Here is a 27944-nt window from a genome sequence, read left to right on the forward strand (position 1 = left end):
AAGCGCAGCGTCGCTAGTCAGCTGGTCGAGATCTATCTCGGTCGGCTTGAGGAACTGCGCACCGGAGTTTTGGTCAGCTACCTGGCTGTTTTTGTTCTCTCACCTGTTTAATCTCTTTTTAAGATTGTCAGCAAGTGCCACGTTTTTCTGGCGAGAATTAGTTCGTTTAGCTGCATGAAGATTTAGTTTTTGCCTACGTGTGCGGTGCATTCATTTGATCTATTTCGCCGAAGAATTGCAGCCCAGTTTGTGGGTAGCTCACGAGGTCCACGCAATACCAACCCAGCGAGTTCAATGATCGGCAAGCTGTGCGATAACTACAAAATGTGAAGACCATGGTTGAAGTCCGTGGCTCAGCAAGAAGTATCAAAGTTCTGTTTTTTTGGCGAGTGTCAGTGGGGATCCCGGATTTGTAAATTGGCAACGCGCTTAACACCTTTAAAAGGACATTTACTCGGTAAGGTCCAGCAGTCTAGTAGTCATAACTTTCTTAGTTATGATAATTCTAATTGCTCGCTAAGTTTTGAATTGCCAAGGGAAAATAGTTTAATCTCAGGAAAGTTGAATTCTTAAAAGTAGGCTGAATGTCAGCGACGACTAACGAATATTTAAGTATTATAATCTATTATTGTTTTATTGAATCTAAGTTTTCTGATCATTATATGTATATGGGCCTGTCTCGTTGTCTTCCTAATTCTGAATACTACTTTGTTTTGTTTGCAGGTCGTCAAAGATCGGTAAGGCAGTTCCGAGATGCTGAACCAGAACATAATTAAAAAGAATTGCCAAGCTCCTGATTAAAATCGCATCGGAATTTAACATCGTAATTAACTTTTTTAAATGTTATTATTACATATTATATATTTTTTCAAAATAATATTTTACCGATTTTGTTTGTTCTAAAAGGTAGCCTATCATTTTTCTTTCGTGAGTACTTAAAAAGGCTCTCGTTGACACATCATCTCAACGCAAAGGATCCACGAACGATTTTTTTAGCCATGGCATTTTTAATGAGAAAGAAAAAGTTTAAATTTCAAACCAGTTTTACGCTGGAGGAACTGACGGCTGTGCCGTTTGTAAATGGGGTGCTTTTCTGCAAAATCCGATTGCTGGACGGGGGAGATTTCGTCGCTTCATCTTCAAGGTAAGTCTTCACAACACTGCCGTAGCTGTCAATTTACTTCGTGACAGCGTGAGACTGATTTATTTGTAGGCTATGTTTTTGCATGTACATTGTGGATTTTATGGACGTGTGTGCGCGCGCTTATGAATACGCGCCCTTTGATGGTACCCACTTTTCATCCATTGATGTGGTTTTACGAAACCTAATCATCATGGGGCGCGCACTTATAAGCACACACACAAACACACACACAGAGCCCACAGACATCTCTTTTTTTTAAATGTACAACAAAACGTATTTTAATCTAATGCCAGTTATACTCTCATAAAAATACTTCGCATAAGATAATAAGGAGTTCAATTTTGTTAATGCGGATTCAGGGATTATTTACGTGTCGTCAGTTTGCAAACCAATCAAGGTGTACACCTGCAATTTGTCTATCTGTATCTTGAGCAATCGCCATTCGCCCGAACCGTGTTTATTCGCAGGTGCTCTGGAAAGTCTCTGGTACTTCATAGACAGGTGGTGTTGGGAAAAGCGAGTAAGTCTGCTCACGCGAGAACTCTGTTCAATTCGTCTTTTGTATTCTGAGTAAACTCTACTGTAGCAACTCGCAGAAGTATGCAGAATTTAGTATTTATACATTTGGTCTGTTTAGGTTATGGAACAAGCTAATTTTCCCCTCACTGCTTGTGTGATTTAACTGTATTAGACTTGTATAGGCTAAACGTAATGCTTAGTGTGGTTTGCCAGAACTTTAAAAAAAACCAAAAAACAAACAAATGGCCCCTCAATTGTAAGTTTGAGTTTGCAGCTGTATGCGTTCCGTAAATTCTTGGTCAAACAATGCTGGTGTGTGTCCAGACTGATGCTGCTTTTTTATGTACACAGAGTAAGATGGGGTCATGGTCGAACAAAAGCCTGTGAGCATATAAATCCAATGCTGTTCTATGGCAGCAAATTTTCAGGTTGAAGAGTTTTATGCATATGTGAATGATGTGGAGGCCATACTAAGTAGTACACTGTGTGCGCGCGGTTTGCCTTTGTATACCTTATGGTTTTAAAAGTCTTGAGAGGGAAGGGTTTTTTTTCTTTTTTTACATTGTATCTTATGTGTAAATTGTGTCTTTGGCATGTGTTTACTCATACTTGCAGCCATTACCACATTATTATTAGATTTAATATTTGGAGGATAAGCAGTAAAGACAAGAATACATGTTATACATGTAGCTGCAAGCAGCAATGTCAGGTTCATGAAATTATGGCTGTACAACAGGTTGGACAATACTGAAAAGCTAATGTAATAGTTGGCATGTCTGCGACTGTTCAAATATTCAGACTTATTCCTAGCATAGTATTTATCCCATGACTCATGAATCGTTGCCAAGTTTCATCAATTTGAGAAAGTCAGAAATTTATGAGATTTCTCAAACTGGTAAATGTCGGGTAAAAAAATAACAGTAGAGAGCCCCCATGGTGCTCAGTTCCCAAGCGGATAGCTCAGATAAACAGGAGGGAGTCTTCAGAGTTCTTGGCCATTAATGGCTATTAATAATAGGTATATCTTTGTTACCAATAAAACTGAATTTTACCAGTAAAAAAAGAAAAAACAATAAGTAAAAAATGGCAGCCATTTCAGCTTGGCCATCAAATAATGAATAAATGCAAGCATTGTTCAATGTGCCATAAATGTGTATGTTAGCCTGGGTATTCAGTCTGTATTTGTTTTGCTCTGGTTGTGTCCCTTCCTGTGCGCAGTCAGCCTTTGTGTATATCGCCCGTGCTTCTCGAAGGAAGAAGTTGTAAAGGGGAACCTGAGAGGCTCCTACTGCGTGCACCCTGCGTTATAATTGGCATTCTGTTTCTCGCTCGTAGCCTGTGGAGACACCCACAGGGTCTTTTTTGGCAAGTGCCGTACTTGGAACTACCCAAGCTCAAACAAATCATTTTATTTGTACTTTCCAGCCTTTCCTAAGAATGTGAAGTTTTTTTTAATGTCTATATTTTTATTAATGCATCCTTGGGTCCACTTCAGGCTGCGTAATCGGGAGTTTCCCCTTGCTAAAGTTACTGCTCTTGAATAAAAACATCCTCTTCAACTGCTGTCCGTGCAAAGTCCTTAAGGCCCGGGATTGCAAGTGAATTCATTATTAGGTTTGACTGGGCGTGCGACGACGTTCCCAAGCTGTCAGGGGGTTGTTTTATTTAAAGCCAAATGTCAAGCTGTGTGAATAAATGGCAGTGCTGATGCGTGTGTCAAAGTGGCCAGGGGGGGCGTGGTTTCGGGCTTCTGGGCGGGCGTGTCTGTCCGCGATGGACCCGTTGGCTAGTGCGCAGAAGAGGGAGCAGGTGTGGTGGCATTCCAGGGTGAGGCTGGCAAGGAGCCATGGGAATCGTATTACCGCGTGTACTCTATTCATTTACTTAACCGATGCCGGCATCCACAGTGACTTGCATTTCTGGACCGTTGTGTGAGTTTACATACCGCACGCTGCTGCGTGAAGCAGTAGCCACTGTAGATACACTAATAAATTCATATGACGTAACTATACGGAGTAGTTTTTCTAGGAGAAAACAAAGAGGAGTGAAGCATACTGATCATTTGAACAGGGAGATGCGTTACTGAGTTCAGGGTTAATGGGGCACCTGCGCAACCTCACCAATCACTCTCCTGCAAATGCCTTGGACAAGAATTTTAATGTATTTTTGTATTGACCTGTTGAAGGCTTTGATAGAGTATGTCAGTCTTTCAATCAGCAAGGATTGTCTCGTTGACATTGGGAATGCAGGTGTGCTTTCTTTAGAAACAATTTATCTGAGAGATCTCCATGCACTGTGTCTGTGTGGATGGTCAAAAGTGGAGCTTCCTGGAGACCTCAAGATGGGTTCCCAAGATGCCCGGTTACCCACAGGATGATCCACTGTACATGTTACATTGGGTCATCCCTTCGCAATATGCAAAGTGGGTGATGATGTCATCACTAAGCGCCTGTCACATCTGTCCTGCAGCTGGTGGCAGGATGGGGCACGTGATGAGTAACTCACTGGCATCCTGTCAGTTTTCCATTTTTTCCCACTCTCTCTCAGCTGAAGAATAGTCAGCTGATCGATTCACTCTTTCCAGCAGAGTGGAAGAAAAACAAGAAAGACATAATGGAGGGAAATGTGTTTTTCCTGTGTGATCTTTGGACTCATGCGTACACGTAACTTTCTGAATTTTACTTCAGTGCTTTTCTGTTAATCATGAACTGAAGCCCATCCAGAGACAGGACCCGAATTTCATGTGCATGTCTCATCATCCGTGCATGTCTCTGCTTGTATAGTGTTAATAATTTGTATGTGGTTTGTGTGCGTGTGTGTAAACTGTATCTGCCTGTGTGGGTGTATGTTTGCATTATGTGACTGCTGCGCCCATCCTGGAGGTGCTGATCAGGGTTTATTGTGCGTGTGTTATGGAGACGGGAACGGTCCTTGCGTCATTTCGCCAACGTTAGGAAGCTATTTGCCGTCAGCGTTAGGGGTGTTATTCAGTAATGAGGCGACCCCACTGGAGCGTCTTACTGCAGTGAATTAGCCATGGAGTGAATTCATCTACACACTGCTGTCCTGCTGCTCCGTCTGTCCGTCCTGTCCTGTCCTGTCCTGTCCATTTGAGTGTGTGCGTCTGCATGTCTGGCAAATTTTGATTTTATGTGTCAGAATACCTGGAATTTTCATGTGTCTGTTCGCATATATGTGTGTATAGGGAGTGTGTAGGGTGTGTCCTCTCACTGAATGCGCTGCTGTAGTTGTTTAATAATTTCTGTGATCATTGGCGCTCCCTCTTATCCTGCACTGTATCCTGTTCATAATCTGAGGAGGTGTGAGAGGTTATTGTTTGGTGATAACGACTGTTAGAATTGTTCTGGCAAGAAGCAAATATTTTTCACACGCCACATTAAGGAGGGATTGGTGGAAGATATATCATTTCAGGTCTCAACTGTACCTCCAGTTCTGCCTGCCACAGGAGGTCTGTAACATATCCTTTGGTGTTAAAAGCGGGTTGTGTAAGAAATGTGCGCCTTCAGAAGAGCTTTGTCGTATTCATTTGATTGAAGTTATGTCACTTCCTGTGTTTTCCACTATGAAGTTGTATAATGAGTTACCAGGGGTGCAAAATCCAGGCTTAGAAAGGAAAAGTCCTCCCCAGGATTTTGTTCCAATCACCTGGATTTGCTAATTAGCACAATTGAACTAAGTAGTGAAATCAGTTCCTGAGTGGAATAAACACATGGCAGGACTTTCTAACCCCTGGACTTTCCACTTCTATTATGTACAAACCTACAGACTTGTGCTTGTTCGGGGTCTGTATTGGGATGATTGATGTACCCCGGGTCTCCTATGTTGTTGTAGTGCAGTTCACTTATAGCTGATTGACAGGTTGCTGACCCCATTCCCATCCAGCTGTGATGCCCTAGACTGGTGCCCCCTGCTGGCAGTGCAGAGTGGTGCTTATGGCAATTCATTATTCACTCATCTCTGCGGGACAGAAACCCTGACATTTCGAGCATGCCCTGTGCTTTGTCTGCTGGGAAACCGGAGCTCTCAAATGAGCTGTCAATCACAGGGCGACTGTGTAGAGACACACGTATCACACACACACAATTGGTAGACAGAAATGAACACACATGCACACACTCTCAAACACACACACACACATGCGCACACACACACACACACACACACACACACACACACACACACACGCACAGTGTGAGGTGTTTTCCTTGGGCGGTCGGCTGTGGGAATGCTCGGCACGTGTCCAGTGCAGACATTCCACATTCCTGGAATTTCTGTAGAAAGAGAGGGAAAACCGAGAGAGAGAGAAGGCAGTAGAGAGAGGGTGGGAGAAAAGCAAACCGTAAATACATCTGCATGTACGGCTATAAAGATATGCGTATAAACTCGCAGTTTTCTCTAAATAGCAATTGGACGGAAAGACTGATTGAGCCTGTAATTTTGCTGTGTGCCGCCCAGTTTTTTTGTGTGGTTAGGCTCGTGACAGCTACTGTGTGTGGCTACACTGTGGGTGGGGGGTGGCGGGCGGGGGGCTGTAATGGGGGGTGAGGTCAGGGGGGATAGACAGCTCTGACTGGCATGTTCATGGCCTTTTACCTCATCAGGCTCTTTACCCAAACCCCACCACGAAATTAAACATCTTCACTGGAACACGTGTGCAGAAACGCACATACACACATTCATATCTTTGCATGGTCACACACACACAAGCACACACCTGCAGGCATGCACAGAGGCCCACGCACACATGTGCATGCATGCGCACACTCACAAACACACATTCACATCAGGAGAGAGGGAGGATGTTTCTGCTATAACAGGACAGAGACTGCCCTGAAGCAAAAGGAATAGTGAAGCATGAAGGCCACATTTGCATTTTTTGAAGATGACTTCACAGCATTCAGGCCCTTCCCCCCTCTCTATTTTTCTCCATCTCTCACTTTCTCTTTCTTTCCCTTTTTTTCTTTCCCTTTCTCTTTCTCCTTTTCTCACTCTTTCTCTCTCACTTTCTCTCCCTCCTTTCATTCCTCTGCCCCCTCTCAGATCAGCTCTCTCGCTCTCACTCTCTCCCTCGCTCTCTCACTCTCACTCTCTCCCTCGCTCTCTCCCTCTCCTTCTCCCTCCCTTCCCCCCCCCCCCCCCCCCCGCTGATCTGGGTTGTGTGTCCTGGGGGGTAGATATGTCTTTTCGCTCACTGGCCCAGTTTCTCCCGTTACTCCGATTGGCGGTATCCTGCGTTTCAGACGTTAATGAGATCGAAGTCCTCTCGCAGCCGAGGTGGGGATTTCCGCCTCGTTGTAAATCACTCGCATGTCACAGTGTCGTGTGGCTGTGTTGCTGTGGTCCGCGAGGGCGCCACGACAGGGTTTAACATAAGGGTTTAGTTCTCACTGGGGTCTTGGGTGATTCCGGCGCTCCCCTGTTGTGGGGACTTCCCCCCACATCTGAAAATTCCGCTCAGCCCCCGCACCCCCCACGTCAAATACTCGGCACTGTGTTCTTCCTGCTGAAAGGTCCGTCTCCCAGATCTTCAGGTTCCTGATGCACCCTCTGAAAATTTGTGAAGGAGCACACGTGACCAGGGGCAATGTTGTAGCTGTGGGTGTTTCTTAGCATAATCCTGTCAGTGGGTTCATGTGTACGATTTAGTGCGTGTGTGAGCGCTCATGTCTGTAAATGTCCATTTTAAGCTCCATTAAATCTGGGCAGTTAAATTTCTCATTAACTATGATGGGGTTTTACGGGGGGTGGGAGGTGCAGCCATTGTCAGCCATCTGGTCAGAGTCAGCCAGAATGTGTTCTTTTTTTTGTTTTTTGTTTGTTTTTGTGTGCAGAGTTGGAGGTGGGGCTCTTATCAGGCCTATGACCCTGTGACAAAAGAGGGGCTAGCTCTGTCTGCTTCTAAAATCATTTTCAAATTCGTAATTAAATTCAGATTCAAATACAAGATGATTTACTGGCAGGAAGTGTGTTCAGAAATTTGGCCAAATAATGTGGTAGCAGTCTGAGGTGTGTGTGTGTTTTTTTTTTTGTGTGTGTGTACATGTATGGTGATTTATGCTGGTAAGTGTATAGAGGGTACAGTGTGTGGGATGGATTTGACTTTTGGAGAGATTTGTATTTTACTCTCTGCAAACTGATACCATTGTAGCACTCTCTCCGTCTCTCTCTCTCTGTCTCTCTTTCTCTCTCTCTCTGAGTTTATAGGCCAATGAACTGAGGCGTTGGTTGAAATCTCCTGGGTTGAAGCTGCAATCATTAACGCTTTACACACGCAGCCTCACCCTGACCTGTTACAGAACTGTGCAGTTATGCTCACATATATGAATTAAAGCCAGAGTCGGAATTCTGGAGAAGTGTATCTGGCAGTTGGCCAGCTCAAGGAACAGCTCAAGACTTGGTAATAGAATTAATAGAATTGTTTCGTCGTTGCTTTTCAAGGAGTCATGGAGCAAGCATGCAAAACGTGTTTTGCTAAGACATCCATCTGGCTATAGGTTACTTGATACTGCAGAAAATAAGAAAGTGAATGGCACACATACTGTACTCCAAAAAATGATATCTTTACAAGCTAACTTTCCAGTACATGATGTCCCATCGCACGTCTATCATATAATTATGAAAGTCAAAGGTTCTTAAAAGTGATTGTGCACCTGAAATGCGGCAGGACCCCCATAAGGACTGTATATGGTTCATACCATCATTAGTATTTGACAGCCTCTTGTTCAGACTGCAGTTATGGCACCCTAATGTGTTGCTGCTGTCAACCCAGTCAAATAAATAGTTGTAGTTGCTTGCATGGGCAAGAAAAGCCATTAGTGTTGCTGGGAAAGTGATTAAGGCAATATTTTGGGTTCCATATGTTAAAGCAGCTAATGGGGTCACCTCCCCCCGCCCCCTGTCCAAAAAAAGCACTGCCTCCCCAAACCCCCAATCACATGGAACAGCTCTTCATGTTCTTCTAGACATGAGCCCAGACGATTCATTTTTTTTTAAAGTGCATGTCCCATCACAAGGGTATGAGGTCTACAGTTTTGGAGTCAGTAAAATATGAAAGAGAAGACGGACACACGCACACACACACACATACACACATGCACACACACAAATATGATCAGGTGTCTTGTAGCGCATTAGTGACCCATATACAGGTAATAGTCTTTTCTTTTTTTAAAAAAAGCTCTCAAGTATACATTCCAAACCCATATCAGTAGTTTTCCTTTTAATTCTGGGGTCCTTGGGGGATTTCCCCTAAAGTTAGGGATGTGGTCAGAACTGTTATTGGGGTGTCTGGAACAGTGAGTGCAGCTGCTATACCGGAGAGATCAGTGTGGGGCATACCAGGACATGGAAGAGAGGAAGAGGGCCAGGTGTGAATGGGCTGTTTTAGGGCAGGTAAAGGTGTGGCAGAGTCGAAGAGGTTGGGCCTAGGGTGGGGCTGGGCAGGGCAGATTGGTGCCCATATCCTGCCCTCCTGGCCTTTGCAGTGCATGCTGGGACAGTGCACGTGTGTAGCCATGAGCAGTGAGCGTGGGTTGTGGGAGTCTACCTTCACATGCCCTGTTACCTGGGGAACACGCCCCTGCTGTCCGGTGCGAACCGGTCTGATCCGGTCTCTGAGGTGATCTCACGTTACTGGGCGTCTCTGGATTGTGTGGATTCCTCCATGTTGGTTAGTTTCTCTCAGATTTTAGGGCCTCGTTCTCGCCGTTTCTCTGGGAGGAGTTCACCCAGGAGGCTTTCATTTAGAAACCACAGCATTGTGTTGTCATATTTCGAATTTTTAAAAAGATCTTTTGTTTGTTCTACCATCCTGTAGCCTTATTGCGTCTGTTGAAGCTTAGCACTGGTGGCCATTTTAACTACTTCGATGGGAGACCTCCTGTGAAAACTATGTTGTTGTTGTTGGAAGAGGTGTTGGTGGGCCAGTAGGGGGCACACTTCTTTTGGATCCAATAGAAATCCTGAGCCCCAGCAGTCTTGGGGCACTGTGCTGTAGAAGGTGCTGTCCTTTGGATGAAGGGTTACACTCGCTTTGATAACAAAAGCTGCCGTGGCATTTTTCAAAAGAGCAGGGGTGTTTGGCCTGGGCATTCTGGTCAAATTCCCACAGAACCGGCTTTCTACTGAACAGTGCTCTGAAGTGTTTTGTACTGTGTAATGTGTTTGTAATACGACTGCTGTCGTACCAGAGAGAACCCCCGCCCCCCCCCATCAGAGTCACAGAGTGCTCTCCCGGTGAAACCAGCATCGTAAGGCAGTCCCCCCCCACCCTTTCTCTTCTTATGAAACAGGCGGCAGAAGACTGCATTATAGATGGAGTCTCCTTTTTTTTAGGCTCTGGACAGTAATGCCTCTGGAGTGGATTGTGTGGCTAGAGCAGTGTTAACAGAAGCGGTTACTTAACGCTACCGCTACCACTCTTGCTTAACATCCTTTTGCCTTTTGCTGAGCGTATCCTTGACAACCTGCGGTGGAATACATTGTTAGATTGCGCGCATTCTGCAATCTATTATTTCTCCATGGTTGCAGCTGCAGTGCTATATATCGTATGTGTTTTCTACTTGGTTATAGCTGGATTTTTGATATTGGAGTTCTTGGACCTGCCCAAAGCTGACCTAACATTTGGACCCGTGACCCTGATGACCAGAGTCTAGCGCCCTAACCCCTACCCGTCCATGCATGCAGAGAGAGAGGGTTGAGGGGAGAGGAAGTAGAGCAGCAATTGAGAAGAGACCTCAGACCATAGTCTGACACTGTAGACCGAGAGACTGAGACTGCAGTCTGAGTATAAGGCAGGAAGAGGAAGTAGGGGGTGACTGTCCTGTCTGACTGAGGTCTGGCTCTGCGGGGAGAGTCTGTCTGCAGGACCAGGGAGATGGAGCTCCCTCCGGTGCCCCACCCCCGGAGGCCCCCCCCCATCCTTCATCTTGCTTGAGGAGTTTGCGTGCTGTTTGTGCCTTTGTTTCGCTGATTTAAAATCAGTGCTGCCGGATTGTAGGTGGTCCCTATATTTTCCTTTTCTGATGTCACATCTGTCATGGCTGTCTGTCTTGTGTCAGTGAGGGTAGCAGTGATGGATGGCATATGTCCCCTTGTGTGTTATTGTAAGGATCAGACGGTCTGTGTGGCCGTGTGGTATCCATTAAGGCCATTTCCTGTGTGTGTGTGTGTGTGTGTGTGTGTTCATCTGTTTCTCTATCCAGAAACACATGCTTGATGTACGCTTATGTAAGGTAACACTGAGTTTTGTGTATAATGTGTGTAATTTTGTGTATATGCATGTGCATATTTGTGCATATGATCATATGTCTTGATGTGTTCTAGTTTGTACCATAAATTAAAATCATTCAGGCACCCCTGTTAAGCAGTTTTATAGGAACGATCAGGACTAAAGCACATTGCACAAATGACTTCATTTCAAATTTGAAATGAACTTTGTCAGACAGACTGGACTAAAGTAACCCATCACACCTAAAAGGGCCACCAGCACTTTGGGTTGGACTCTGTGTGTCTGTGAACACTTTGGGTTGGACACTGGTGTCTGTGAACACTTTTGGTTGGACACTGGTGTCTGTGAACACTTTGGGTTGGACACTGGTGTCTGTGAACACTTTTGGTTGGACACTGGTGTCTGTGAACACTTTGGGTTGGACACTGGTGTCTGTGAACACTTTGGGTTGGACACTGGTGTCTGTGAACACTTTTGGTTGGACACTGGTGTCTGTGAACACTTTGGGTTGGACACTGGTGTCTGTGAACACTTTTGGTTGGACACTGGTGTCTGTGAACACTTTGGGTTGGACACTGGTGTCTGTGAACACTTTGGGTTGGACACTGGTGTCTGTGAACACTTTTGGTTGGACACTGGTGTCTGTGAACACTTTTGGTTGGACACTGTGTGTCTGTGAACACTTTGGGTTGGACTCTGTGTGTCTGTGAACACTTTGGGTTGGACTCTGTGTGTCTGTGAACACTTTGGGTTGGACACTGTGTGTCTGTGAACACTTTGGGTTGGACACTGTGTGTCTGTGAACACTTTGGGTTTTCTGTGTTTGCCCGTGTTAGGAGGCTCGCCTTAATTCCCATCTGTCTCTCTCACTCATTCAAATTCCTAATGAAAATGTGCTTTATTGCCACACAAAAAGGCCTTATCACCAAAGAAATAGATTTGGATATTGACATAACCTGTAGGATATCTTCTAGTAAACCCCCATCTTCCTCCTCTATTTTTTGCACTCTCTCTATTTCTCGAACACACACACACACAGAGTCACATTCGTAACTTACTTGTCCAGGGGTAGGGTAAGAATGTGGGATGAGGAATGAGGAAGGGGTGGTGGCTAGGGAAAGACGGCTGAAAAGATGGCTGGATCAGAACTGAACTTCTGTGGCAGAGTGGAGGAACACCCCCCCCCCCAAACCCCCTTGCAAATGTAAACCCTGGCCCTAGAGTCAGCACCTGGAGCTCCAGACCTCAGCACAGGAAGCTGCCGCTGGTCATTTCCTGTGGAGTGGCAGGTGCCAGTGAAAGCCTGTTACTGTGGGCACCAGTGACGCCGTAGCGCTGTGATGAGTGCGGACAGGTGTGACAGTGAGCCCGGGCCGAACTTCAGAAGACTTGTGTTACATCACCGTGGAGACCGGGCTCGGCGGGGGAGGAGGGCTGGGGCGGGGGGTTGTTGTGGAAAAGGCAGTCAAATGAAGATAAGCATACAACATTAATGATTGACCTATTTAAACAGGCAAATGCTGTGTGTTTGAGTGTGTATGAGTCATGCTCCTTCGGAAGAAGTCTGTTAGGTGACAGATTTAACCCTTTGAAGAGTGGATTTTTTGGAATGTTTTTCAAAATTCTACGTCGATGTTCTAGAACTCCACTGAAGTTACATCAATATTAGAATGTTCAGTGCAGAACATTCTAATTACAATTGTGTGATTTTGTGCCTTGAAGGGTTGAAGATTGCACATTATATTCCCTTCATTGTGCACAGTATTGGCCGTATGATCAGTAATTCGAATGCAGATCCACCCCCCCACCCCCCCCCCTTTTCCTCCCTCCCACAGGAACTGACCCAGCGTCCTTCTGGTTTCACTTTCTTACCCACAATGCATTGTGCCACCCTGCTGCTCTTCAGGGAGGGCCTTTGCAGGTTGAGGGAGGGCAGTGTTTCTACAGTAACAGGAAGGGGAAGGATGTGTTGTGGTGACAGTGTCTCGCTTCCTGTGTGCAGCATATGAGCGATGGTGCTGGCAGGATATTTGGCTCATAAATCTCTAGAACGCCCTGTTTGTGAAATACACTGTTGGTAATAGCCGCAGTGTTTACTGGATGACTGGATTCTATGGAAACATCAACATAAACCGCTCAATGTCGTCTGACAGATACCCCTGCAAGTCTGGATCACTGCCATAATATCTCTCACTCTGGTAATAGATACTTCAGTAATACGGAAAGAGTGCACAGCTGTCCTGGCGGGCCGCAGTGTCTGCAGGTTTAACTCCAGTCCTGGTGGGCTGCAGTGGCTGCAGGTTTAACTCCAGTCCTGGAGGGCCACAGTGTCTGCAGGTTTAACTCCAGTCCTGGGGGGCCACAGTGTCTGCAGGTTTAACTCCAATCCTGGAGGTCTGCAGAACCTGCAGGTTTTACTCCAGTCCTGGAGGGCCACAGTGTCTGCAGGTTTAACTCCAGTCCTGGAGGGCCACAGTGTCTGCAGGTTTAACTCCAGTCCTGGAGGGCCACAGTGTCTGCAGGTTTAACTCCAGTCCTGGAGGGCCACAGTGTCTGCAGGTTTAACTCCAGTCCTGGAGGGCCGCAGCGTCTGCAGGTTTAACTCCAATCCTGGAGGTCTGCAGAACCTGCAGGTTTAACTCCAGTCCTGGAGGGCAGCAGTGCCTGTAAGTGTGTGAGTGTCAGCTGGCTGAGGGTAATCCTGCTACAGGCTCTGGGATGGTAGTTTTTGTGTGTAGTGGAACAGGCTTTAGATCAGGGCTGGCTAAGCTGACCTGAGTAAGAGATGGTTTTGCCCTCCCCTGAGCCCACTAACAGAGAGTTGCAGGTTTGAATCCTGTGCGGGGAGATGGTGCTGCACCCCTGAGGGAGCTACAGCGCTTTGTCCTGGATTTCTTCCTCCTGCTGTGTCACTGTGCGTGTGCCAGTGTGAGTGTGCGCACTACCGTCTGTGCGTGCGTGTTTATCGCTTAAGAAAGGTTTACGGTCCTGAATTTTTTTGGCTTCTCATGTGGTGGAAATCGCTGATAGCTGCAGCTGTTTGGAGAGCTTCCAGAATTCCTCGGAAAAGGAGGAGTTCGCCTGGGCCATTAGCAGAGAGTGGGAATTCTGCTGGGGAATATCGGGGAAAAGGGAGCAGCGTTCCTGTAAGAAGCACTCCGGAACTGCCGATCTGGATCTCTTAGAGCAGAAGAGGCCCAAAATCGTGTTTAGAACTCAACAGTCACCACGGTAACACAGCCGTGTCTCCACCTGCTATAAAAGAGTCGAGGGAGATACAGTAGAGGGAGAAATGGTCAGGAGGAAAAGAGGAGGGCGGGAGTAAGTGAAGAACAGTTGAGGGAGAAAGGAGAGGCAGGAGGAGAGTGGGTGGGTGAGATTGGGGCTCTGGCAGGGAGAGCTGATACTACACGCAACCTAAAGATATTCAGGTCAGCAAAGCGTCATTTGTCGATGGTGAGCCCTCTTTTCTGCGCTGCGTGGTCTCCGTGACGACATTGATGAGAGCGCAGGCCCGCCGTGCGTCCCACTTTCCCGCATGCTCATCTCAGCCCGGGTGCCAGAGACGTTCTAGCACATTCTATGAAGATCTGTCATCTTACAGTGTCCTGTGTGTTATGCCCTGGCTTTTCCCAACAGCACTGGCGACCATGCGCAGGCGCTAGTGAATTGGGATCCACTTTTTGATCTTTAATTAGTTTTTTTCAATAAAAAGTGTATTTTAGCAAAAGCCCTGTTGATGAACATGTTGAGAGACCCTGCCCTGACCAGTGTCCCCCCCTCTCTCCCCCCTCCCCACTGTCTCCCTCTAGGGAGGAGGTGCAGGAGAACTGCGTTCGCTGGAAGAAGAGGTTCTCCTTTGTGTGCAAGATGAGTGCCAGCTCAGCGACCGGGGTGTTGGATCCCTGTGTCTGTCGAGTCTCTGTCCGCAAGGTGGGGTACCCCAAAAACACTTCCAACACCCCCCTCTTCCCACACACACCACCACCACCATCATTACCAGGAAAAAATGTCTCTCACACACTGGCATACACAGACACACACCAAACTATCCTTCCAAAAGACAGGGCGTATGTAGAACTGGATGTAGTTATGTGAGTTGACCTAGGAGAAACCCCCCCCCCCCCCAGTAGGGGGTGCTATACCTTACACACCTGTCTATGGAATGAGTGCTAATTAAGATGTAGTTAAACTGTGTTACGCCATGCTCATTAAACATCCCATGGCTCTATCAGCTAAGAAGAAGAGTTTAAGCTAAATCCAAATTTGTCCGTGAGCTCCCCTCCCCTGCAGCTGATTGGCTGCCCGCTCCCTCGCATGCCGTTCTCTGGTCCCCAGGGCATTGCTGTAGAACAGCTGTCACTTTACTTAATGGTAAACAAAGGTGAAATGTGATATACTGCATGTGTATGTTATGTAAAGGGGGGAGTTTGAACGCACGCACCGGTGGCAGTGTGTGTGTGCTCCAGGGCTCATCTTGTCTTTTCCTGTTTGCTACTGCAGGAACTCAAAGGAGGAAAGACTTTCTCAAAGGTAAGAGTTTGACCTCAGACCTTTTCCCACTCCCCCCCCCCCTCTCTCTCTCTCTCTCTCTCTCTCTCTCACACGCACACACATATATACACTCTCACTAAAAACACAGTAACATCCTGAACCTCTTTTGATGGTGATAAATAACAATAATATTGACAATAACAATAATATTAATAAACTATTTGTATAGCACCTGTCATGCATTACAGTCTAACAGAATAAAAAGATAAAACAATGATAAAACCAGGAAAGTTTCGTAGAAGAAATAAAATGAGATTGAAAACTTGAAGGAGAAAATTGCGATAGACAAAAACATAAAATGCAATGATCAGGGAAACTGAAACAGGTGAGCTAGCAATAAGTCATGTAATTATTACTACGGTACAGACACTGTCTGTGTGTGTGTGTGTGTGTGTGTGTGTTTGTATGTGTGCGTTAGGAACACCACAGTGTGTAAATGTGCCGAGTCACACATGCAAGCAGGTAATGGGTCATTCTAAAGTCCATGCTGATTGGTTGTGGATCAAAGGTGCCCTTTGAACCCCATACCCCCCCCCCCCCCCAGTTGCACCAGTGTAGGAGGGTGGAGGTGAAAGTTCAGTTTTAGTTTCTCTTCCCTGTCAGGTCTTGTGTGACCTGTCCCACTGAGCTGCCAGGGACCTCATCAGGGAAGGGTGGGGGGTGGAGAGGAATCGGGGGAGTGGGTTTTTTTTTATCTCCAGTGACAGTTACTCGTCTCTCAGCGCCGAGTTTACCTGGGTTTCAGGGGAAGTTCTGCTTCGGACTTTGAACTGCGGCCCTAACCGACTGTTCCGCACAACACGACATGTTGCAGCAATGCAGCAATACGCTATTTACTGATAATACTTAACAAATAGTCAAATGGTCAAACAAAACACGGCAGCGAGTGTGCTAGAGCAGGTCAGATGAGCGGAAGATCACAGCAGGTCTTTAATTGGGAGTGGAGTTGATCTGCCCCTGGCAGATGCTCTGGATCTCCCGGGATACCTCTGGTGACGTCTGTCCTTTGCTGTGTGTTTGTTCTTTTGGTCTGTTCTTTGTTTTTTTCCTTATAGTTTTTTTTTTGGCGATGTGATTACTTTAGTTCAGCTGGAGGCACTCAGGGCCCCTGTGGTGCTGGGGTGTGAATCCCTTTTTGGCTGCGGAGAGGGAGAGATGGAGCCGTTCCAATCCGGAATTCACTGTGCGCTGCGCCACCTGGTGGAGGAGCTTTGATATTGACTGTGACTTTAGAAATTCTCAAATTCATGCTGAACTGGACTCCACATTTGGAGTCAATTCTGGGAATTAATTCAAATTCAGATTGTGAATTGAAAAGTGTTCATTATCTTCAATGAAACTGAGCCCAGACCATGCTGAGGGTCGTGTAGAGCTGCCATTTGTTGAATATAGAAGCAGAATGTGTAGACTGGTCTTGTGGAAATAAAAGAGGTGAACAGGATAAATGAACGAACGTGAAAGCGGTGATGGTTGCTTTAAATCGGGTGCACAACAATGGTCGAACCATTTCAGTATTTTGTGCCAACTTCTGTTCTTAATTGTTTAGTAAGCTCAATCTTATCTCGACTGGACAGGAGCGTTAAATTCACCCGAGATTTCACCATAAATTTATATAAGTACTGTTCTGTATCTGAGATTACATTACATTACATTACAGGCATTTGGCAGACGCTCTTATCCAGAGCGACGTACAACAAAGTGTATAACCATAACCAGGAACAAGTATGACGAAACCCCTAGAGAGAAGTACCGGTCCAAGTACAGGGAACAACCGCATAGTTCAACCTGGACCCTGGTGGTTAAACTGATTAACACTAACAACGAGAACGGCAACAACGCAATCTATGGAAAAATAAAAATAAATAAAAATACAAGTAGTCGTTAAGACTGGCGCATCAACTAAGTCACCTATTAAACAGCTGCCTAGTTACAACCCTAAGTTTAGTCATTTACAGGGGGGGAAGGGATGGGGAGAGGTGCAGCCTGAAGAGGTGGGTCTTCAGTCGTCGTTTGAAATGGGTCACAGTCTCAGCTGTTCTGACCTCCACAGGGAGGTCATTCCACCATCGTGGGGCCAGAACAGAGAGGAGACGTGTTCTGGAAGTGCAGGTGCGAAGAGGGGGAGGTGCTAGGCGTCCTGAGGTAGCAGAACGGAGGGATCTGGCTGGCATGTAGGGTTTGAATATCTTGTGAAGGTATGCTGGGGCTGATCCCTTGACTGCCTGGTATGCTAGAACCAATGTTTTGAATTTGATGCGAGCTATAACAGGCAGCCAGTGGAGGGTAGTGAGCAGGGGAGTTACGTGGGAGTGTCTGGGGAGGTTGAAGACCAGACGAGCCGCAGCATTCTGAATGAGCTGCAGGGGTCTGGTGGCAGATGCCGGTAGTCCAGCCAGAAGAGAGTTGCAGTAGTCCAGGCGGGATAGAACCATTGCTTGGACCAGGAGCTGGGTTGAGTAGGTGGTGAGAAAGGGGCGGATTCTGCGGATGTTGTATAGGAAAAATCTGCATGCCCGGGTTACTGCTGCAATGTTGTTGGAGAGGGACAGCCTGTTGTCCATCATCACTCCGAGATTCTTGGCGCAGGGTGATGATGTCACTACGGTGTCCCCTAAGGAAATGGAAAAGTCGAGGAGGGGAGAGGATAGAGCAGGAATAAAGATTAGCTCCGTCTTTCCCGGGTTGAGCTTCAGGTGGTGATTGTCCATCCAGCTCTATATGTCCCTCAGGCAAGCGGAGATGCGGGCGGGGACCTGTGTGTCCGATGGGGAGAAGGAGAGAAAGAGTTGCGTGTCATCGGCATAGGAATGATAGGACAAGCCATGGGCAGATATTACAGGGCCAAGGGATCTGGTGTACATGGAGAAGAGAAGGGGACCAAGGACTGAGCCCTGGGGAACTCCGGTGGTGAGGGGACGGGGTGGTGATACCTTACCCGCCCAGGCAACCTGGAAGGAGCGGTCAGAGAGGTAGGACTCAATCCAGTCAAGGACTGTGCCGCGGATCCCTGTTGCTGCCAGGGAGGACAGGAGGGTAGAGTGGTCCACAGTGTCAAATGCAGCGGAGAGGTCTAGAAGAATCAGGACAGAGGAGAGGGAGGCTGCTCGTGCGGCATGGAGTGACTCACTGACCGAGAGGAGTGCAGTCTCAGTCGAGTGGCCAGGCCTGAAGCCAGACTGGTGGGGATCAAGCAGGTTGTTCTCAGATAAATAAGCAGAGAGCTGGTTAGATGCAGCACGTTTGAGTGTTTTGGATAGGAAAGGGAGGAGAGATACCGGGCGGTAGTTCTGAATGACTGAAGGATCTAGTGTGGGTTTCTTCAGCAGCGGGGTGATGTGGGCCTTCTTGAAGGATGAGGGGAAACATCCAGAAGATAGGGATGAGTTCACGAGGGAGGCGACAAAAGGGAGGATGTCTGGTGTGATTGCTTGAAGGAGAGATGAGGGGATAGGGTCGAGGGCGCAGGTGGTAGGGCGGTGGGTGAGCAAAAGCTGGGAGACTTCAGTGTCTGAGAGGAGAGAAAATGTGGAGAAACAGGGGGCGGAGGACGCAGAGGGGGCGGAGGACGCAGAGGGGGCGGAGGACGCAGAGGGGGCGGAGGACGCAGAGGGGGCAAAGGAGGTGCGGATGTCTGCAATCTTTTCGTCAAAGAATGCTGCAAAGTCATCTGCAGTGAAGGAAGACTGGGGTGGAGGAGGTGGCACGCTGAGGAGAGAAGAGAAAATAGAGAAAAGTTGACGAGGGTTAGAAATGGAGTTATGAATTTTGGTTTGGTAGAATTTTGCCTTAGCGGCAGTGACAGAAGAAGAGAACTCTTTCAGGAGAGACTGATAGGCTGAGAGGTCAGATGGGTCCCTGGATTTGGCCCACTTCCTCTCAGCAGCGCGGAGGGTGGCCCTGGAGGTGCGCAGGATGTCAGACATCCATGGACTGGGAGGGGATGAACGTGCTGGCCTAGGGACGAAGGGGCATAGGGAGTCGAGTGCTGAGGAGAGAGATGACGTCAGGGTGGAGGATGCAGAGTTAGTGGGGAGCTTGGAAAATGATTGAAGAGTGGGGAGGGAGGCAGTCACTCTGTGAGCAAGAGAAGAGGGTGATAGGGAGCGGAGGTTACGGCGGACAGTGACAGTGGGGATGGGAGGGGGAGAGGGAGGGTGTGGAGAGAGGGGGAGGGAGAAGGAGATGAAATGATGGTCAGACGTATGCAGGGGGGTAACCGTAAGATTGGAGCTGGAGCAGGTCCTCAGGAAGATCAGGTCTAGGAGGTTGCCTGCCTTGTGGGTTGGAGGAGAGTGTTGTAGGGAGAGGTCAAAGGAGTGAAGTAGTGGTAGGAAGGCAGCAGACTGGGAGGCTTCTAGGTGGATGTTAAAATCTCCAAGGAGGATCAGCGGGGTGCCGTCCTCAGGGAAGGAGCTGAGCAGGGTGTCTAGCTCATCCAGGAAGCTTCCCAGGGGCCCCGGGGGGCGATAAATAACAATAATATAAAGGTTAGCAGGGTAGGTGATAGAGACAGGATGGAATTCAAAAGTGGATATGGACAGGTCAGGGAGGGGGAGAACAGAGAATTTCCAGGTGGGGGAGATCAGTAGACCAGTACCACCACCACGGCCAGATCGCCGGGGGGTGTGGGAGAAGGAGTAGGAGGATGAGAGGGCAGCAGGAGTGGCAGAGTTGTCTGGTGTGATCCAGGTCTCTGTGAGGGCAAGGAACTGCAGGGATTGGAGGGAGGCATAGGCAGAAATGAAGTCTGCCTTGCGCGTAGCAGACTGGCAGTTCCATAGTCCCCCTGTGACCGTGAAGTTCTCACAGGGGGTCAGCGGGGGGTAGCAGAGGTTAGAGGGGTTCTGTTGTCGGGGGGGGCCACGTCGCTGGAAGCGCCTTCTGAGGGGGAGAGCACAGACTGGAATGGGGAACTGGCTCATAAACTAGGAGGGAGCGACGCTAGCGTCGCTCCGAATGTACCTAATTAGCAGCTGAAAAGCTGAGTCGAATAACGAGATATTATGGCTGGACTATAGTCTGCCTTGCCCTGGGCGTCCTGTACGCAAATTCTGATGGGATAGAACAGTATGACTCATTGAATGAAACAATAATGGTTATGCAATAATTCTTACTTTTGTAATAATTATGATAGCGATAAGAATAATAATAATAAAATGTTGACTCATTTCCTAATCTCACAGGAAGTGCTGTAACCCTGGTCACTGCCGGGAGGTGAAAGGATGTTTTCTGTTTGAGGGAGCTCCTCTCTGTGTCCGGGATAAAGTGTTCTGCTGAGTCGGCAGAACGTTGTGAGCTGTTGTGATGATCGTGTGTCCCAGCGGCACCGGGCGGCCCAAGTACCTCAGGCAGGGGGAAACGGGGGCAGAAGGGGGTTCCTTCCCATCCTGTGATACCCAGAGAAGCTCCGGGAAGATGTGATGGGCCTGGCTGTTGTTGCTGGAGTATGTCTGCCTGCTGATTGGCCAGGCTGTGGTTGCTGGAGTATGTCTGCCTGCTGATTGGCCAGGCTGTGGTTGCTGGAGTATGTCTGCCTGCTGATTGGCCAGGCTGTGGTTGCTAATTTTTTGTCTGGCCACATTGGCCAGACTGTGGTTTGTGGTCTGAAACTGTTGAAAGTTGTCACAGCAGGGTCTATTCAGTTCTTCAAGGTGTCACATGATTACAGCTCACACAACTGTGGTCATGTGACACCATCAGTAGCACTGGTATACAGCAGAATGAGTCATCCTCAAAGTAAGTCATGTTTTTTAATAGCACTGGCCTACAGGCTGTGATCAATTGTGTTTTTAAATAGTGATGGAAAGCAGAAGTATGAGCACTACAGAGGTAAAGCTACACATTGGGAGACAGTTGGAGAAAAAGTCTAAACATAGACGTCCAAGCTATTTTTAAAACATGGACTCCACTGGCCCTGACACACATGGAGAGTATACTTCAAAACAAGTTGATTGACAGGTGCATTGAATCTAAAATAAATACATCTAGTGTGACTTCTGACAAGCAATGGAGCACCTTCCCTGTGACTCGTGGCTGTTATCTTTCTCAGTGTGACTGGTGCTGACAGGTTTGGTGTGCGTATGCGTGCATGAGCGCGAGCAAGTGAACAAACATTTGTCTCATTACGCAACCTTGCTCCCAGTGTTCTAAGTCAGTGACAGGAGTCACATGACCGTGTGGGACATTCTAGAGTTTCGAGGTTGCCAGGGGAACAGTGGAACTCTTTGTGCAGTTTGGTGACATTACTATGGAATTGCAGAGTGGGCCTGTAGCTGGCAGTCACTGTCGGTCACAGCAGTGCTTCGGGCAGGAGCACCTTTGCTGTTGTTTTTTTTTTGGCTGGACCTCAACAGCGGGGCCAGCCCTACAAACGCGAATGTCTGTGACTGACTGACTGACTGAGTGATGGAGTTACACCATTGGTCGGCTGGATCATGTGTGTTAGGTCTAGCCATATACTAGGTTTTGACCTGGTCTTGTTTTTCAATTCACTGAGTAAATTGGGTTTCAGCACCATGCTCGAGGGTACGAGCATGCCCCTCCCAGAAGTTGAACCTGTTTTTGGGCCGGGTTTATTAACCACTGCTGTCCCTGGGCCCTCAGAGAAATAATTTGTAGGCTTCTGGGTAAAATTTTTAAGTTGGGGGAAGAGTGAGAGAGAAGTTCCAGTGTGTCATAGTACTACAGGTACAGTGAGGAATGTGATAATACAGGTGTGTGTGTGTGTGAGTGTGTGGGGGAGGGGAGGAGGGCATGAATAATAGAAGGTGTGTGTGTGTGTGGTTGAATAATAGAAGGTGTGAGTGTGAGTGTGAGTGTGAGTGTGAGTGTGAGTGTGAGAGTGAGAGTGAGAGTGAGAGTGAGAGTGAGAGTGAGAGTGAGAGTGAGAGTGAGAGTGAGAGTGAGAGTGAGAGTGAGAGTGAGAGTGAGAGTGAGAGTGAGAGAAACACCGCTGCGGCCTCATGGCCAACCCCGTAACAGCATTACATCATTACAACGCCTACTCCTGACAGACATGCAGCTCAGTGTTTTCAACTGGGACAGAGGGAGGGAGGGAGATGGAGAGATATGACAGAAATAAAGACAGAGATGGATGGTGGGGCTTAGAGAGAGAGAAGGGGGTGTGTGGTCTGAGCGAGTGATGGCTTCCTGGATGGGGAAAACCTCCCAAACTCCACACAGCCCTGCATACATTACGACACACTTCAGAAATGTATCAACCTCCTTCCCACTCTCTCATTCTCTCCTCTCTTCTCACACCCATTCCTCATAATTTCTCTCTCTCCACCCCCTCCCTCTCGCCCTCTCCACCCCCACCCCCCCCCACCCCCCGGGCAGCTGGGCTTTGCCGATCTGAACCTGGCGGAGTTCGCCGGCTCTGGCTCCACGGCGCGCTGCTGTCTGCTGGAGGGGTACGACACCAAGAACACCCGGCAGGACAACTCCATACTGAAGGTGAGCAGGATCGCCGGCGGCGCGTGGGTTTGAGTCCCCTGTGTGTACACGGGGCCAAATTATCATCGGCCATTTCCACTGGCCAGTTAAGTACTGGGCAGCCGCCCCTTGCAGGCTTATGGCTCTTTGCTATGAGCTTGCTGAACAAATATTCCCCAAAACTGGACAGAATCGCCCGTGTTTGAGGAGGGGAAATGGCTGACATTTGTATTGGGGGATCACAGGAGGGTGTGTGGTGTGCCGAGCCGAGAGAAAGAGTGTTTGTTCCGCAGACGTCGAGCCGAGGACCCAGCGTTAAGTAGTCTCGCGTCTGCAGTGGAGGCTTAACGCTGGGTAACCTGAGGCCCTGCACACCGTGCGGCTGTCCCTAGGGGAAGGGCGAGACTCTAGTGAGCTGGTGTGTGTTTTTTAGGTCACGATCGGGATGACTCTGCTCTCTGGAGACCCCTGCTTTAAAACGTGAGTGTGCCCCGTGTCCCTTTCCTCTCTCCTGTGTGAGGTTTCTCTTCTCTCTACTGGCTGGTTCTCTGGCCTTCTTCTGTGAGATGTCGATGCTAAATGAAGAAAGGAATGCACTGTATTTGTACAGATATTCATCTGTAGAAGCAGAAGTCCTGGTCTGGGTCTAGGTGGAGGGAATATGTCCAAGAAAAAATATGGGGAAATCCCCTCACCAAGGCTTTTGATCAGTGTGGTGTTTTGCTATCGTGTGCAATTTGTCAGGGCCTTTTTGATGTCACTTCCTGTCCCTTAGGCCCCCAAGCACAGCCAAGTCCATCTTGGTCCCGGGACAGGACCACTCCCTGCAGCTGGACTGTAAGGGGGAAGGCACCACGAGCACACCCACCGTGGGACGGCCACTCAAAATGAAGAGCCCCATGCTCAGCTCTGGTGAGAGACTCGTGCTCTAACGCACACAAGCACTGAGGTGCACACGCCTGTATGAGCATGCACGTGGGGGCACACTCACACTCAAGCACAGTAATGCTCTCTCACGCCTTGTGTGTGCACACATACACAAACACAGATACACAGACTCTCACATGTATGCAATACCACCATGGAAACACATACAGGCACGTATACACATTCAGGGGCGTCATAGTGGGGGGAATAGTGGAATTGACTACCCTGGGCCCAATTTTCAAGAGTGGGGTAACTGGGATTGGTGTGTTGGGGTGATGTTCTGTACTGGGGTTGGGGTGATGATCTGTACTGGGATTGGTGTGTTAGGGTGATGATCTGTACTGGGATTGGTGTGTTGGGGTGATGTTCTGTACTGGGACTGGTGTGTTGGAGTGATGTTCTGTACTGGGACTGGTGTGTTGGAGTGATGTTCTGTACTGGGACTGGTGTGTTGGAGTGATGTTCTGCTGGTTCTGCATGGTTGCAGGTCTGCTAAAGGAGCTGGATCAGAACCCTTCCAGCCCAGATGAGGTTTTTCACACCGGCCACTCCCGCAACTCCAGCTACACCAGCCAGCACAGCAAGACATCAGGTCAGAACCCTCAAAACAGCACCCCCTGTGTCTGCCCTAAATCACCCACAGCCCCCCTGTCTCTCCCCTAAATCACCCACAGCGCCCCCTGTCTCTCCCCTAAATCACCCACAGCGCCCCCTGTCTCTCTACCCTAAATCACCCACAGCGCCCCCTGTCTCTCTCCCCTAAATCACCCACAGCGCCCCCTGTCTCTCTCCCCTAAATCACCCACAGCGCCCCCCTGTCTCTCTCCCCTAAATCACCCACAGCGCCCCCTGTCTCTCTCCCCTAAATCACCCACAGTGCCCCCTGTCTCTGTACCAATTTCACAGTGCCCTCTGTCAGCATTCTTCTATTGGCTTATGCCAATCCATTGGTTGTCTGTGATTGGTGGAGCTCATCGAAAAGGTGACATCACAACTGCCTGTTCCCTGTTTAATTATATCCCCCCTCGTGCTCCTGCTCCTCCCCCTCCTCGGCCCCCGCCTCCAGGCTGCAGCACGGAGCACTCGGCCTCCTCCAGCCTGACGGACCTCACTCACCGCCGCACCGGCTCCACCAGCAGCAGCAGCGCTTCTGGGGCCCCCAGCACCGCCGCGGAGGCCCCCCAGGAGCCCGAAAGGGAGCCCCCTCGCCCGGAGAGACCACCCCGCCCCCCGCTCCCCATCCTGCTCTCCAACCGCCCTTCCAGGCAAGGACGCCCCGCCCACATCACCTGACATTTGACCCCGCCTCTGTCTCTCTCAGGAACAAGCTCATGACAGGGTGTCCTTCTCTCTTATCAAACCTGTGATTGGTTGAAACCTGTGATAGCCCATGATGGCCCCACCTACCTCTGGCATTTTACTGTTGTCCTTGCATAAGGCTAGCATATTTAACTCCCAGATTTGACTCCTGTGTTGGAGCCTGTGTGTGTGAGTGTATATGTGTGTGCGTGTGTATGTGAAAGAGAGACTGCTTGTGTGCACGTGTATGCATGTTTGGCGTATCTACGCGAGTGTCCATGCGTTTGAGCCTGTTTTGACACGGTGCCCCCCGATGGCCGCAGGAGGAAGAAGGACGTGGCGGAAGAGAGGCAGCCCACCTGGGTGGATGACACGCGCATCGATGCCGATGACATCGTCGAGAAGATCGTCCAGAGCCAGAACTTCTCTCACGACTTCAACAATGAAGGTCAGGCTCATCTGCAAGGCAGATCACAATGTGGGCAGATGTAGGATCAGGGTCGACAATAAGGCACAAGGGCAGCAGCAGTTGTGGTCAATGATGATGATCATAGTTTTGATGATGATTCCAGCAGCCAGTTCTCATTTGATGTATCTGGTTTTGTAAAGTTGATGAGGATATTTAAAGTTCATTTCATATTGTTTATTTGGTAGGGACAATGCAAGTTAACATAGTACCACTTCAACTCGTTACAAACAAGTTGATGTAACTGATGTACCGCATTCAGAGATTATAGCTATTGCTAGTTTCCAACTCCTGTCCCAAGTTTGGCTTTTAATAAGTTTAATAAAGTTATGGTGACGGTAACTGAGGTGATGGTAGATTTGGTGATAAGGATGACTGAAGTATGGTAAGGAGGTGCACAGGTGTGTTGAGAGGTCACATGTTTGCCCATCCCTCCCACAGACAGTAACCTGAGACTGTTTGTCAGCCGGGATGGGACCACAGCGCTCAGCGGGGTCCACCTGGGGAACAGGTGAGCCGGGACTGTGTGTGTGTGTGTGTGTGTGTGTGTGTGTGTGTGTGTGAGCGTGCACATGCACACGCACACGTGTGTGAGCGTGTGTGTGTGAGAAAGACACTGTGTTTCCCTGTGTGTTCATGAGTAACCTGTCTGTACTCTTCACGGTGCTGGACTCATAACCATGAGTTCCGATCCCAGCTTAGACACTAAAATAGAAGTCGCTGCGTGATAAGTGCGGCCGTGTGTCTGGATGGGTCTGTGACTGTGCGTCACCCGCGCCGAGTGACTGAATGATATTTATAACTTAAGTGTATACTGGCAGCGTGATTAAAACTGGACTCACATTCCTGTCTGTGGGCCAGAGCAGGCACCGAATCCCAGCTCTTCTTCCCACTCACCAGCTGAACTGCACATAATGTATGGGATGACAGAGGAGTACTGCTGTCACAGAGGAGTAGCTACTTCTCACTAGCCCTCTGAGCTCACGTCAGTCAGAACAAGAGCAGCTAACAATGGGAGGGGCCCCCCACTCCCGTGTCTGTGAGTGTGGGATGTTTATTTACTGTGTGTGCCAGTGAGTCAGTGACAGCTGGCTGAAGGTGGGGTTTGCGGATGAGGATGTGTCATTGACTCGAGGAGAAAGCATGGGGCTTCCACAGATTCTCTGTTATAAGATATCAGCCTGTCCCTACCAATGGGTGCGGTCTTTAGCTTTAACGCTGGAGGTTCTGACTCTCTGTAGTCCCTCTTACAGACTGTCTGGCTCTTCTTCCAGTGTTGTGATCGCTTTGTCTTTTTTCTCTCTCTCTCTCTCTCTCTCTCTCTCCCTCCCTTCCTACCCTCCTTCTATCTTTCCCTCCATCTCCAGGGTATCAGCAGGAGTGTATGAGCCTGTTGTGATTGAGAGCCATTAGACCATGCAGTCCTGGAGACTCACCACCCTCCATCTTGTCCAGCCTTGTGGAAGGAACAGCAACACCTGTGTGTGCACGTGCGTGCATTTGTGCGTGTGTGCGGACAAAAACACAGCAAAACGAAAAATACAGGAAGCGGGGAAATCTGCTATAACCCTGTTTGTGGTGATTGGGTATGAGTATGTCACTTTTACATTCTTGTTCTTGTTTAAACACACTGGACCTGGAAACTTGGAAATCCCAAACTGCTTGGCACCTAAAAGAGAAGAAAGGCATTCTGGTCAATGTAGTGTGGAACACTGAAAAATAGAGATGTCTTATGGAAAGCTTCAGTACATTTTGGTGCCAAGGAGTCTGGGAAATGAAGTTTTTTTTGGGAAGTGTAATTTAGGGTAATGGGATCAGTTGCATTAGGTGAACAACCACAGCTTAGTTCAGCTCTTCAACTTAACCTGTTTAACATTACTGTTGCTATTTGGTAGTTTAAACCTGTGATTTGCTGAGTGTATATTACATTTTTGTTTCTGTGTATGTATATGAGAGGGAGAGAGAGACAAACTGAGGGAAGAAGGTGCAAGCTTATTGACTTATACACAAATCTACACGGGGGATAAAATATGGGCAATAATTTTTGAAGACCATTACGTGGAGACACTAAGGGTCTATTAAGTGGGTTTGAACACCCGGTTAGGTGTGGTCTGTCTCTCTCTCTCTCTCTCTCTCTCTTTCTTTCTGTCCCTCTTCCTCTGATTGAGGAGAGATGGAAGAGACATTTTCCTGTTTTTCTTGCATACAGCGGTTGATACTGAATAGTAAAATGGTTTAGTGTGTACACAAAAAACGAACCCTGGCTCATCGCCAGGTACGTAAATGAGCTTTTGCATAACTGGTGCAACCAAATCGCAGACTTGGGGAAAATGGGGAAATGGTGGGGCTTG

The 27944-nt window shown here is 48.3% G+C and overlaps 1 protein-coding gene across 1 annotated transcript; it reads left to right on the top strand.

Moving 5' to 3' along the window:
• On the top strand, positions 1 to 27942 carry LOC118212786 (protein FAM102A-like). Its single transcript, XM_035391083.1, has 12 exons — positions 1 to 457; positions 724 to 1144; positions 14726 to 14846; positions 15417 to 15446; positions 22806 to 22922; positions 23335 to 23381; positions 23677 to 23813; positions 24316 to 24420; positions 24895 to 25093; positions 25451 to 25575; positions 26035 to 26104; positions 26961 to 27942. Exons 2-12 carry the CDS (start codon positions 999 to 1001, stop codon positions 27004 to 27006), a joined length of 1143 nt encoding a protein of 380 aa, XP_035246974.1. The 5' UTR covers positions 1 to 457; positions 724 to 998; the 3' UTR covers positions 27007 to 27942.
• Positions 27943 to 27944: the final 2 nt, after the last annotated feature.

The sequence above is a fragment of the Anguilla anguilla genome, chromosome 14 (genome assembly GCF_013347855.1).
Source record: "Anguilla anguilla isolate fAngAng1 chromosome 14, fAngAng1.pri, whole genome shotgun sequence".
In the NCBI taxonomy this organism is placed as follows: Eukaryota; Metazoa; Chordata; class Actinopteri; order Anguilliformes; family Anguillidae; genus Anguilla; species Anguilla anguilla.

Excerpts from the sequence above, each read along its gene's own strand:
- LOC118212786 (XM_035391083.1), top strand. The coding sequence starts at position 999 with ATGGCATTTTTAATGAGAAAGAAAAAGTTTAAATTTCAAACCAGTTTT. Across the intron at positions 23,382-23,676 it reads GGAGACCCCTGCTTTAAAAC|GCCCCCAAGCACAGCCAAGT; the intron begins GTGAGTGTGCCC and ends CCTGTCCCTTAG. Across the intron at positions 26,105-26,960 it reads GGGGTCCACCTGGGGAACAG|GGTATCAGCAGGAGTGTATG; the intron begins GTGAGCCGGGAC and ends CTCCATCTCCAG.